We start from the raw sequence: 13,536 nt of genomic DNA on the forward strand, positions 1-13,536 counted from the left end.
AAAGATTGTGATTGTCCCTTTCTAACATTAACTAATCAACACATGCTCCTATGTAATAGCCAACACAAGTTTGAAATATTAAAAAGCCTCAATGGATAAAAGTAACCATTACATTTTTTTTTTGCATAATTTAGTAAGTGTAAATATTAGCACCTTTTCTTTTTAAAAAAAATATTGTTTCAAGTGAGACACAAAGATTGGAGCTCTTTGGTAGAAATTATTCATGTAACATGGGTATCTAATAAAGAAAATAGATTAAAATGGCTAAGATTGCATAAAATTCAAAGTAAAGGGGTATATAAATACTAAGTACATAATATAGGGACTGTTCTTGTAATTTATGACCATATGTTTGGTGATTCGTACCTTCCGACCCCCTGAAGTACATACTCTTGTCAGATAGATGCGCGCTCTAACTTACACACACCGTGACCGGAGGAGAGATTCCGTTTCCGAAGGTTGCGCAGTGCTTTATCCACCAACACCATCAACCACCACGACACCTGTTCGTACCAAATTCAATCAATAATCTGATCCTCAATTCTCATTTCCTCTTCCTATTGTACCTGATAATCGGAAGAGAGTAAAAACATTTCACTTCATTTCTTTTTCGGATCCAGAACACCGTTTGTTTTCCGATCGTCAATTCATGACAGGTCGTGTTGTTGCATTTTGGCCGCCGCCGTGTTAATTTAACGGAAGAGAGATTACATCATTTTTCACCTTTACGCGTTGATCTTAGCACCAATGACTAGCGCTAGCGGTAACAAATTAATCACTGTCGATCCTGAAGAGCTCAGGTTTCAATGTAAGAATAATTTGCATAGATGTTAGTGCATTTGATTCTGTTGATATTTTCTTCCTCGTTGCGTTGTTTATTAATTTAATGTTTTATCCCTGATATATTGTATGTTCAATTGTTGGTGAAGCGGTTTAGAAATCCAAATTTTGATTCAGATTGAGTTCGATAAATTGTTTTCGTTTAGGTCCGAATAGATCAGCCATGATATGTTTGCTTATTATTTGAGTATCCAGAATTTTTTATTAGCGTCAGTGATATTGAATGCGAAGAACGTGCTAGTCTTAATGTGTTCAACCTGTCGCTTTGCAGAGTTGTAGATGCGGAAAAATTCAACTAATGATGTTTTTTTTTTTTTTTTTGAGGAAATCTGTGCAATGTAGGAGAGAATGAGTAGAAAAACACCAATTTCTGTTGAATTTTGTTGAGATCTAATCTGGTTATTACATGTTCATGATGCGCATAACAGCATAAGATTACATTTTAGGGGAAAAGCTAACGATCGTACATATATCCATGCTTCTTATGCACCGATTACTTTATATCTATTTGATATTGATTCTGATTGCTTAAGCATTAATTTAACAGTTGAGCTGGAGAAAGCAAGCCATTGCGATTTGAAAGTCTCTAATGCCACAGACAAATATGTTGCCTTTAAGGTATGCTTTTGCCCTGAATTACTTGAAGTTATTCTGGTTGCTCTGTTTATCTGTTTCATGTTCACACAGCGTTCGGATGTAATTTCAAACATAGCTCATGATGCATTCACCAATATAATTTTTCTTCCTTTTCTTTGTTTTTTTCTAGGTCAAAACTACTTCACCCAAGAAATACTTTGTACGACCAAATACTGGTGTTATACAGCCCAGGGATACAAGTGTCATAAGAGGTATTGAATACTGATGATGCTGCTACTATTTACACCATTTTAACTTTTAAGGCTATAAATTAATAATTAAGATCTTGATTTAGTAAATTACAAGCCTTCTAACTTCAAGTTATTGATGTAAATTTAGTTACCCTTCAACCACAACTTGAGTACCCTCCAGATATGCTATGCAAAGATAAATTTCTTCTACAAAGCACCCCTGTGCCCTCAATCACTGACACTGAAGAGCTTCCTGCAAATACTGTAAGAATATATTTAATTCAAGAATATGTTCATTTTTTTATAATGCAGCTCCATTTTTGAAATGATAAATGACACAGTTAAATGTTGTAATTGTTCCAAATTCAGTTTAGTAAGGAACCTGGTAAACACTTAGAGGAATGCAAGCTTAAGGTCGTCTATATCGCTCTTCAGGGGAATAACAATTCCGGTGATACTCCCAAACAGAATTCCGATCCAAACTCTGTGAGTTCAATAGAAATTCCTTTTCCACTTTGCTGATTCCAATAGTATTGGAATGCGTGATTCCATTCCATGACGTGTTTGGTTGTCATATGGACAAAATCTAATGTAAAATCCTTCATGATTGATCGATTTCACAATTCAGATGGGAAGATGGAATCTTTGTTTTCTTTTATAAAAGACCAAAATACCCTTCTATTAAAATAAGTTAAATAGAAAATCAACAAAATTATCTAACTATTAGAAACATAAAGTTATCTAATTTTAATTGTGCCAAACAAATGCATCAAAGGTCATATTCCGATTCCGATTCCGATTCCATTTATTTCCAAAACATTTTAAACGCTAAAACCAAAGATTTTGGGAGAAAGTATGATTGCATTTATGCAGATTCCATTCCTTTCTTTTCTTTAAATGCAGAATCAAGCAATTCAGACTGCAAGAGCTGCTAGGGATTCAGCTGTGAGAGAAGCAACCCAGCTGCAACAAGAACTGGTAAATTTACATCTTTACCCTCAACTTTTAAATTCGTTATTTCACTGAACCCTAATTTATTAATTGTCAAATAAGCTACTGTTTTATTTCCAAACCTTAAATTATTGTATTTGAATAACAAACTAATCATATTAATTTGGTTTTGTAATAGGAAATGCTAAAGAAAAAGAACCAAAAACCAGCTCCAGCAGCAAGTGGATTCTCGTTAAAACTGGCGATAGTTGCTGGAATCATTGGGATACTGGTTGGGTTTATTTTAAAGCTGGCTATGGCTTCACCTACATCACCGCCACCACCACAACCACCATCCCCTTCCATAACAGAATAATTCCGGTCACTCTTTCTTTTGAAATCTACAAAAATGATGGATCATGATGATTTTTTTAATTTTGTTTGTTCTTAAAAAACAAAAACTTTTTCCAAAAGCTGATTCCTTTATCTTTTTTTTATATTTTTCCTGTTATCTTTGTACATGGACCATTGCAAATTGCAACATTGTTTGTTGGTACTTTTGTCAACACGTAAATGAACGCCGGCTTTATTGAGCTTATCTTTTTGTATGTCTTTTATATGCTAAAGTTTGAATTTTCAATAACTATTATGAAAATGTTTATTTATGTTAGAAGAAAAGCTGTAATGCACACTTACACACCACGCCAAAAATAAAAAGTAATAGAACATTCCGTTGAAACAAAAAGAATATATACATTCTCATAATTTGTTTTTTTTATATATACATTTTTACCTGGAAAAGTAGAATGTTATGTTTGACGTACTAACTGAAAATTTAGGTCTCGTTTGTTTTTCTACAAAAGTACTTTTTGAGCACTTTTCCCTTCTGGCGGGTAGACGTTTTGCAAGTGCACGTCTTCTTCCGCAAACTTGAAAAAAGACAAAAGACATTTAACCACTTCCAAAACAAAAACACCTTAGTGTATAAGTTAGTATATCAATAAGGTATCTTAAATAACTTATGGAAAACAAATTTATAAGTTACTTTGAAAGTTTCGGTAAATTATTTTTATGGTCTCACCAAACACTAAATTTTAATAAACTCGAAAAAAATAAGTTACTTCATGCGCGTCGAATAGAGTCTAAGGCTATATTTGACAGAATAATTGAAGAGTTATATTATTGCATGCTAGCTGAAAAGTTAGATGTTAACCGATAAAAAATAAGATTTAATAAATCTAGTTGATATATATAAAATGACATAAGGCTATGAGACGTAACTATCACCTCACTACTCTAAAAATTGTGTCGGGTCAACGCCATACTATCACACTTCCCCATGACTTACCATAGGAAATACACACCATTAACACCCCAAAATAACTTTCACCTCACTATTTATTTATTTCTTTATTTAAAACAAGTAATCTTAAAATATTATGTAATATTTAATTAAAATAAAAACATCTCATTCATTTAAAATAGACAAAACTTCAAAAATGGTTCATGTGGTATGCATTTTTTTCAAAAAAAAAATATTTAAACCACTGAATTTTTGGATTGATGGTCATTTTGAACAAGTTTGCTTGCGGTTTTGGTCTCTCGAAATAACTGAAATGACTATAATACCCTTGACGTATTTATCTCCCGTTTTTATTTAATTTTTTTTAAAATTTCAATACTTATTTATCTATTTTTGTAATTAAAAAATAAGAAAGGACATCTCTCTCTCTCTCTCTCACACACACACACATCCAACATCCACAAATCCAAATTGTGTGAATTCAAGAAACTTTGTGTTTGATAGGAACAGTAGCACAAGGTATTCAACAAGTGATCTTGATAATAATGGTTGTACTAGAAGGATTAAATCTGGAAAAGCAGCAGCATGGGAAGAAACATGTATTTATAAATGGATTCACATGGTTTCAACTGAACTAAACTTTTAGGTACTCTTACAACTTAATTAGAGCATAAATTCGTAGAGCCTGTTAGTTTTCTAGTTATGTGCACAAAGATAAAAAAAACATAGCATAATCTTTACTTGTCTTGTGTCTAGTCCTCTTTTTCAGTGATGAGCAGTAATACAAGTGTAAGTTTCTATGTGTTAATAACATCCATAATTAATCCATAGTCTATACCCACAATTTGGTCACGATTTTCTGGTATAGAAACTAGAAAACACATCTGACTTTTTATTGTTCTAAGATTTTATTATTTGGGAAAAAGATGGACTCCGGTACTTGAAAATGTAAGGAGATGAGCATGTGTATTTATGTTTGTGTTTACATGTTATAAAACATAACGAACGTTTTTGAGCGATTAAAATAAGACTTCAACACTCCAACACAATAGCCAACATAAGGGTAATATGATCATTTTTCATCATTCACAATTCAGTCAGATATATAATCAAACAACATGGTTTCAGCCAGATGTAGACTCAATAAGAAGTTCCAACTTAGTCCGCACTAACTCAATCAACAACTATCAAACGACTCATTTTCTTCTCAAGTAATCTTAATAAAAGTACTAATCTTTCCAACATAAATATGTGTGTTCAAAAGAGGATCGGTTAAACAATATATAAACGAATGGTCTCTTAAAACTTCGCGTATCATTAGCTTCATAATTGTCAACTCAAACAATCATGACATTTGTTATCATCCCCGTGAAGTTAGGAGGTTAACCAATGTGTATCCAACCGAAAAGGTATTGTTTGGGTAATTTTTAGACATGTTTACTCGTTTATATGGAATGGAATGGAAGAAGCAGTTTGTGCGTATGTTGAGTAATTACAAATGATATTGAGGCAGACAATACGTGAGTAGCTAGAATATGTTGGTTTTGCATTGGCGATGCATATTCATGGAAGAGTGAGAGATATTCATGGAAGATGGGAATGACGTCATGGGGAAGACATAGCAGTATGTCCGTAAAGTGTAAATTGTAGATGATTTATAGATGTGTAGACGATTTATAGTTCTTAACTCGACCTTGTTTCCATTGTTACAATTATATATCAACAACTGATATGTTACCATTCATTTTGACTTTAAACACTTTTGATATAACATTTCAATTATGCCCCTTTTACTAGTATTTGCATAGGACTATCATGTTTCTTTATATTTGGATGGGTAGTTTGTACTTTTAATTATGGATGAACATCGGTCTAAACCCGAAACAAACCGGATTGAGAACCAAAAAAATTGAAACCGATTTAGTAATAAATGGAGAACTGGAAACCGAACCTATGACATCCCCATTTTCACGGCAAAAAAGACCGGTTTTGTTTATGCTTTATAAAAATCAGAGTACCTTTTTTCAATAAAAATGTTGCGGAATTTGTTCCCAGTAAAACATGATAAATACGTTATCAAAGCATTTATGAAGAAATGTATTTTTATTCATTTTAAAACATTTGGGATGTTATCGTCGATACATAAACATAAACATAAACAGAACTTACATTCATTATCACTAGTGATTTATATCTCCTTAATCTCTCAGTGTAATGTAACTTCATATCGACATCTGTGATATAAATAAACTGAGTGGGTCAGGTTGGGAAACTTGGTGAGTACATAGGGTTTTCAACCCACAATAATATAATTATTATGTTTAAACAATCAAACAATCAACCCAATCATCCATCCCCATTATCTTCTTTATTCTTAAGGATCTACCTTAAGAATCAGTTATCTCTCGTTCATTCATTCTTAAGGATCATCCTAAGGAATTGGCATGAAGTCCATCGTTGCCATGGTTTACATAATGGGCACTGAGTCTGGATAGTCGCCAGGGTTTAGGCATCAAGTCTGCATGATCACCAAGGTTTAGGCATCAAGTATGCATGATCACCAGGGTTTAGGCATCAAGTCTGCATGATCACCAAGGTTTAAAGTACACCGGGTGAACACATCGTTCACAACACTTACAGGTTGCGAGCCTGCTAGTGTTCCACTGGACTGTCTAGAATAGTTCGTGGTTGTCATCCATACTCTGCTGAATGACGGGGCCATCGTTTGGGAAAAGGCTTCTCACATCGTCCACCCCTCACCCTCACCTCGTGGTCTATAACACCTCTCAACTCATCATCCAACTCATATTACATCTACCCATGTTTTACCCAAACATTATCGTAGATATAAAATACATATACAGTTTAAATCATTTAAAACATGTATAAAATCGTTCATCCAGCATAGACAGCAAGTATTCAGATAATATGCACACATAGCATGTAGTTTATATAAAATACTTCATATCTATGTGTAAGATGAAAAGTAACAATGCACTCACTTGATAAGGTGGTGACTCGGTACTCGGACAGCGCTTCGTTTACTTTAAAATAACTTATTTCGACGAAACCTAGTATTATTACCACTAGATTTTAGTCTAATATTTACCGTGACTAATTATTAGTCTTATTATTATTATTATTATTATTATTATTATTATTATTATTATTATTATTATATAAGTGTTTAAACAATACTTTCCAACCACTATGTACAGACAGTGGCCAGACAAAAAACACCGGAGGGCAGGATCATTTTGGCATATAGCACTTCTGAAATCCAACAACCCTACGCGACCCTTTAAACCAGATTCTCCATACCGCGGGTAGTTAAAAAGATATTATAACGACACATGTATAAGTCATAATAATAGCTCAAATATTTATTATAAGTTCATAATAACAATACTAATTTTAAATATAAACTATATTTAAAATAGGGTAAGCATAACTTACTTTCAATGGGATTTTAGCTAGGAGTCGGACTCTGCAGGGGCAGAACTTCGTCGTTGAATCTTTCTAAGAAAGATTTATGCAGCGCTTCAGCACTCACCTTACTATACTAAAACTACAGAAAGAGAAATCGAATCACGAGGGACCGAAATGCTCGGAGGATAAGAAGAGAAAGACTTTTGAATCAAGAGAATGGTGCAAAAAATATGAGAGCTAGAGACTCTTATTTATACTAATTGAATTTTCAAAAACTACCCTCCATAATTACTTAATGACCTTATAGTTATATAAACAACTAAACACCCATTTATATTACTATTTTAAATAGATTTAACGATATTTGTACTAAACTAATGTCACATTAGAACATGAATGATGGTATAGTCTGTTCTGGAATTTAACTCTATGAGATTTGAGTTTAAGCACATGATGAGAGGTCATTAGAATATGACACATCGGTACGTTCTAGTAATAGATGAGCTTGTCTTAAGTTTGATAAGAAGAAGAAGGAGTCTCCATCAAGGATCGAGATCGTGACTCGAATGTCATAGTTTGGAGTCTAACGAGCAGGTGCAAGTTCGAGCACCGCTTGCAGTCAAGGAGTCCGAGAGTTAGATACTCGTTTGAAGCAACATATAAGATACAATTATTACCTAGGATGAAGAGATAACGTATGGAATCATTATACAACTCTGTTTAGTTGGTGATTCCCGGACGTAATCATCCTAATGGGGAGATAATTGTAACTCCCGTAGATCCGGGCTAGTCAATTTAGAGGCAATAAGTGTCGAAAATGACTTTTTGGAAAAATATAATTTAGAATAAATAGTCTAAACAAATTTGTAGAATACGTCTCAAGGTTTCCGTACATATAAATAACGCCGAAATCCGAGTTATAGCGAATAAGTTATGGTCTGTCGAAGGTTTACGGCAAAACCGGCACGACACCGGGAAGCGTAAATAGCAGTGTTGTAAAAATCGGTCTAGGCGGCCGATTAATCGGGGATTAATCGCTAGGCGGTCTTCAACCGAATATGATTAATGCTAACCGGTTGGCTTAATCGGTTTTGGTCAAAGGGGGTCAAAGTCGGAGCTAGACGGGTCTAATCGGTCCTAGGCGGCCTAATCGGCCAAAATTTTCAAATTTTCACATTTTAAATATTAAACCAAAATTTCAAAAGTTCATAGTATTTCAATGTTCAACTAATATATAAAAAAAATTAAAATAAATAAATTTTAAAGTTTTTCTCCAAAATTTTCAAAATTTCTATGTTTTCAAATATACAAATACCAAAATTTACTTCTTTTCTTAACATATATTAAAATTTGAATAACTTTTCTTATTAATTGGATGATAAATTGTTGTGCTTTTTAAACATATTATTAAACTTTTATGCTTATTTATTTATATTCTTACGATTAAAGTTAGATTTATAATTTTTTATATATTTTCTTAACAATTAATGGTCCCCGATTAATCGCCGCCTAACCGATTAATCCCTAGACCCCAGTCCACCAACTAGCTAAGGTCTAACGTTTTCTGCAACCTTGGTAAATAGTGAATTTACGATACATAAATTTTTGGCCTTAGTAATCTAAATGAAAGTCATAGTATATGTTAAACCGAGAGCATCCATAAAAAGAACGTCCAAATCTGACTTCGTATGAGGAAGTTATGAATTTTCTAAGATTTGGCTTAGCAGTGCACGGCCCGAAACTCGAATTTTAGTTCGAGCGGTTTTTGGCTTACGCGACCTAAATTAGAGTTGAAGATCTCCTTAATAGTAACTCAACGGTAAAAAGACAGACGAAAACGGAGTCCGTATGAAGGAGTTACGAATTCTTCGCGGTCATTTAACAGTCTAATCTCCTCCTACTGTTAAATTTAAGATCGGTAGAGAACTAGCTGACGGAGTCTAAATGAAAGTTGTAGATCTTGTTTTTACCTACGTGTGGAAAAAGATAACGTCGAAAACGGAGTTCGTATGCGAAAGTTATGAATTTTTGAAAATCGGTTGATTTCCACCCTGTGTGCGTCGCCACGTGTCAGCACCAGGCGAAGCCTTGGAGCCTACGCAACACCACGACGTGGTGACGCTCCAGGAGCACTATAAATAGAGGTGTCGAGGCAACCCTCAACCTCACACCTTCACCCATTATTTATCTCTCTAGAAACTCTTTCTAAACCTCCCACCCCCCCCCCCCCCAAAAAAAAAAAAAAAAAGCCTAAGGAACCCCCTAGCAAGAGGCGGAAGCCCCAGAGTGCCAGAAGGCTCCGAAAAGAAGAGCCTTTGGCTCAGAAACTCTGCTCCGGCGGAGCCCCGTTTCCAAGGAAACCCGCTGTAAGTGAGTTATACCTACCCTACCTCTAGTATAGCTTATGTTTTAATATAGTATCGTTATTAGAAGCTTATAATAACTATTTAGGCTATTATTATGGGTTATTTAAGCGTCGTTATAATATCTTTTTAACCACTCGCGGTACGGGGGTTCCGGTTTGGAGGGCCGCTTGGGTTGCTGGATTCAGAAGTGTTTTTATGCCGAAATGATCTTGCCCTCCGATGTTCCATGTCTGGCCTCGTCTGTATATAGTGGGTGAAAAGTATTGTGTCGCGCTTATATAATAATAATAATAGTTAGACTATTAATTAGTCGTTGTTAACGTCAGACTAAACCCTAGTGGTTTTTATACTAGGTTTTGTCGAGGGAAAATTGTTTTAAGAGTAACGAAGCGTTGTCCGAGTACCGAGTCACCACCTAATCAGGTGAGTGCATAGCTACTTTCATCTTACACATAGATATCAAGTATTTTATATAAACTACGTGCTATGTGTGCATACTGTCTGAATACTTCTCTATGCTGGGTGAAAGATTTTTATACACGCTTTAAATGATTTAAACTGTATATATGTATTTTATATCTACAAATATGTTGGGATAAAACATGGGTAGATGAAATAGTTGGTGTGTGATGAAATAAAATGATGAGAGATAGGTGATGATAGGAAGGTGATGACAGTTAGGTGAGGATAGATAGGTGGTGATGAATCGGTGATGTAGGATACCAAAACCTTGTCCGGTAATATGGAGATGTAGTCATCTACCAAAGTATAGATGACGACCACAGACTATTCTAGACAACCTGTGGAAACACCAGCAGATTTATAAACTGTAGGTGATGAATTATGAGTCCATGTTAGGTTTTGACTGCATATTCATGTGATGATACTCTTACCATGAATTACGAGTTCATGCGATGTTGTAACTATGTATTCATGCCTTAGGAACGAACATATAAGGGAATGTGATGTAAAGAGATGAGAGGTAAATATGATATAGGAGATGACCCTTATGATAATTCTTTAGGGTATAATAAAGAAGAAAATGGGGAAGGGTAATTGGGTTGATTGTTTAATTGTTTAAACATAATAATTATATTATTGAGGGTTGAACATCAGGTTTCCCAACCTGACCCACTCCAGCTTATTTGTATCATAGGTGACGATACGAAGCTACTTACACTGAGAGATTTAAAAGAAATGTAGATCACTAGTGTAACTAAATGTAGATTCTGTTTATGCTTATGTTTCTGCATTGACGATGACATCTCAAATGTTTTAAAATGAATAAAAATATTTTTCTTCGGAAATGTTTTGATAACGTACTTATCATGTTTTACTAGGAAGAAATTCCGCAACATTTTTATTAAAAGAGGTACTCTGATTTTTATAAAGCATAAACAAAATTGTTTTTTTCTGGCCGTGAAAAATGGGGATGTCACAGTTGGTATCAGAGCATTAGTTTAAGCGAACTAGGAATATGGATTTATTTTCTAGACTTAAACTTAGAATTCTAAGCAATGATTGTGAGGAGTGTGTCTAATGAAATTTAGGTAATGCACCTGAATAGACACAAGCACTAGCTTATTTAGGGAAAATTCCTAACGTGCTTTTTATGTGGTAAATGATTTATGATGTTTTATGATGCTAAATGTCTGAACGAATCTATGGTCTGTTGCTGACTGGATCTAGGAAATTTTATGTGTTCAGATTTCTAAATGTTTAATTACGGTATTAAAACTGACATATAAATTTTCGAAGTAATAGGGAGATTTACACGTCGGTCGTAAATAAAATCTTTCATATCTTAATTCTCGTCGTTTCGCACCGAACTTATGAATTAGTGTATAGATTGAAATGACAAGAACCCAAAGTGGAGTTGGGAATGCAAATGGAAATGGGAACCAACTGATGGGTTTTTGGTCATAAGACATCCTATGTGCTCATACAAACCCTAAAGCTTGGATCTAGGTTTCTCTATTGTACATACTTTGAATCCAAGACTTGAACCCTAATTCTAGCATATGGAAATCAGAATTCACATGTAAATAGGTTTAAGAACATACCTTGATTGTTATGTAGCAATAACAATCCAATTCCTCCTTGAATTGACCTTGGAAAGCTTAGAGTCACAAGTGTCACTCCTCTAATGGTTCACAAACACCATAAGCAAGAGGATGAAGAGGAGAGAGGTTAGAGGCTGCCCAAAAACGTGTGAAACCCTAGAAGGTTGCTTGTACACGTTTTTGAGGCATAAGGGGTCTTTATATAGTGAGGCTATTAGGGTTATCTAACAAGGAAACCCTAATTTGGTTGCTTAAGCCCTAAGCAACCCATGGAGCCCTTTTCTTAAAGCCTTGGACGACTTCATATGGGCTTCCCCATTAGAATTCGTCCACCTTATAATAAAAGGCAATCCATGGCCCTAATTGCAATTATCTTATAATTACAATTCCAGTCCCTTAAGTTTAATTAATCTCTTTTAGTCACAAAACTAATTACCAATTAATTATTGACTAATATTAATTAAACAATATGATTTCTCCTTTAATATATTATTCTCATAATATATTAATAAATCATATTTAATCCTTTCTCTCCATAATTCATCCTATCAAGTTGCTTTGGTGAAGGCAACCCAAAAGGACCATGCACCATCGGGTCAAGTACATACCAAAATAGTTATGGACTTAGACACTAATCCAACAGTCTCCCACTTGGATAAGTCTAATAACTATTCTGCGTATGACTTCAGATCCCAATCTGCAATCGTAGCTTTCCAAAGCCGCTGTCAACTCTGATCATATCAAATACGCGTGTCCTTAGATAAGGGATCATATATTCCTCCATTCTAGATATCAAATGAGATATGATTTCAAATCATTCTCTTTGTACTATGTCTCGATTTCCGATTTATGACGACTGACTAATTGAACAAATCAAATTAGCCCTAGCCCGGCCGAGCATTTATGTTTGTCATCACTAAACCATCGAGGGGCCCAAAGATATCGCTTTTATTCTACTTTGAATAAAAGGAACGGATAAACTTTGATACAATGCTCGCTTGCACTCACGCACCGAATCACACACAACAATATGTTTTATAACACCAAGTTACTAGTGCGTTTACATATTATCAATGTGCAACCGATTCGCAAGATACAACTCACACATCTCGGTTTCAAGAATATAAGATGTTATCGTCTCACCAATCACTCGTGATACAATTCATGGAGTGATCCAAGTGAGCGTGGGTTTGATCCAATGCTCAAATCATATTCATAAGCACTCATGAACGTTGCAGCAAACATTTGCTTATGTCTAATACCTTATAGACAATCCACACACCAATTCATGACAATCTTCATTCATATCTACTTCCAACATATGAACGACTGTGGCCCGTTTGAATAATTCGATTATTCTTAATAAACTCAATTATTCTGGAAGTCAAAACATGCAAAGTGAAACACAAGAATAATACTAATCCCATATGGCCTCAAACCTTTGAGTATAAATAAAACGCCTTTTATTTATCACCATATTGATTACTCATTATTTGTCATTTCGGGTAATCAACTTCTTATTTGAATTCCAACACATGTCCCATGCTCCTAGCATGAACACAATGTTTACCTATGGTTCTTACTTTGTGAAATAGATCTCATTGAATACATTTCCAATCCTTCTCATTTCACAACTCCAAATCCGTTTTTCATAAGTTAAAGAATATCAAATTCTTGCTACTTATAGAATATGCTAGATTCTAACATTCTATGCAACTATCCTTTCGTAATGTCACTGCACCAAAGTCACAAAGACATTGCCAATGATATTACAAAGT

At 34.4% G+C, this 13,536-nt stretch overlaps 1 protein-coding gene across 1 annotated transcript; it reads left to right on the forward strand.

Annotated features, from left to right (window-relative positions):
• Window positions 1-382: 382 nt before the first annotated feature.
• Window positions 383-3,193, forward strand: LOC145057206 (Plant VAMP (vesicle-associated membrane protein) family protein). The gene is made up of 7 exons (XM_079004986.1): window positions 383-808; window positions 1,388-1,458; window positions 1,607-1,688; window positions 1,816-1,931; window positions 2,037-2,153; window positions 2,571-2,645; window positions 2,797-3,193. The coding sequence occupies exons 1-7, from the start codon at window positions 748-750 to the stop codon at window positions 2,971-2,973; spliced, it is 699 nt and encodes a 232-aa protein (XP_078861112.1). The 5' UTR covers window positions 383-747; the 3' UTR covers window positions 2,974-3,193.
• The last annotated feature ends 10,343 nt before the right edge of the window (window positions 3,194-13,536 follow it).

This window comes from Lactuca serriola, chromosome 6, assembly GCF_051521515.1.
Source record: "Lactuca serriola cultivar US96UC23 chromosome 6, Lser_US96UC23_V15, whole genome shotgun sequence".
Lineage (NCBI taxonomy): Eukaryota > Viridiplantae > Streptophyta > Magnoliopsida > Asterales > Asteraceae > Lactuca > Lactuca serriola.

Bases quoted from the DNA above. Each gene is read 5' to 3' on its own strand.
- LOC145057206 (XM_079004986.1), top strand. From the start codon at position 748: ATGACTAGCGCTAGCGGTAACAAATTAATCACTGTCGATCCTGAAGAG. The intron at 1,459-1,606 runs GTATGCTTTTGC...GTTTTTTTCTAG, and splicing joins ACAAATATGTTGCCTTTAAG to GTCAAAACTACTTCACCCAA. The intron at 1,932-2,036 runs GTAAGAATATAT...TTCCAAATTCAG, and splicing joins AAGAGCTTCCTGCAAATACT to TTTAGTAAGGAACCTGGTAA.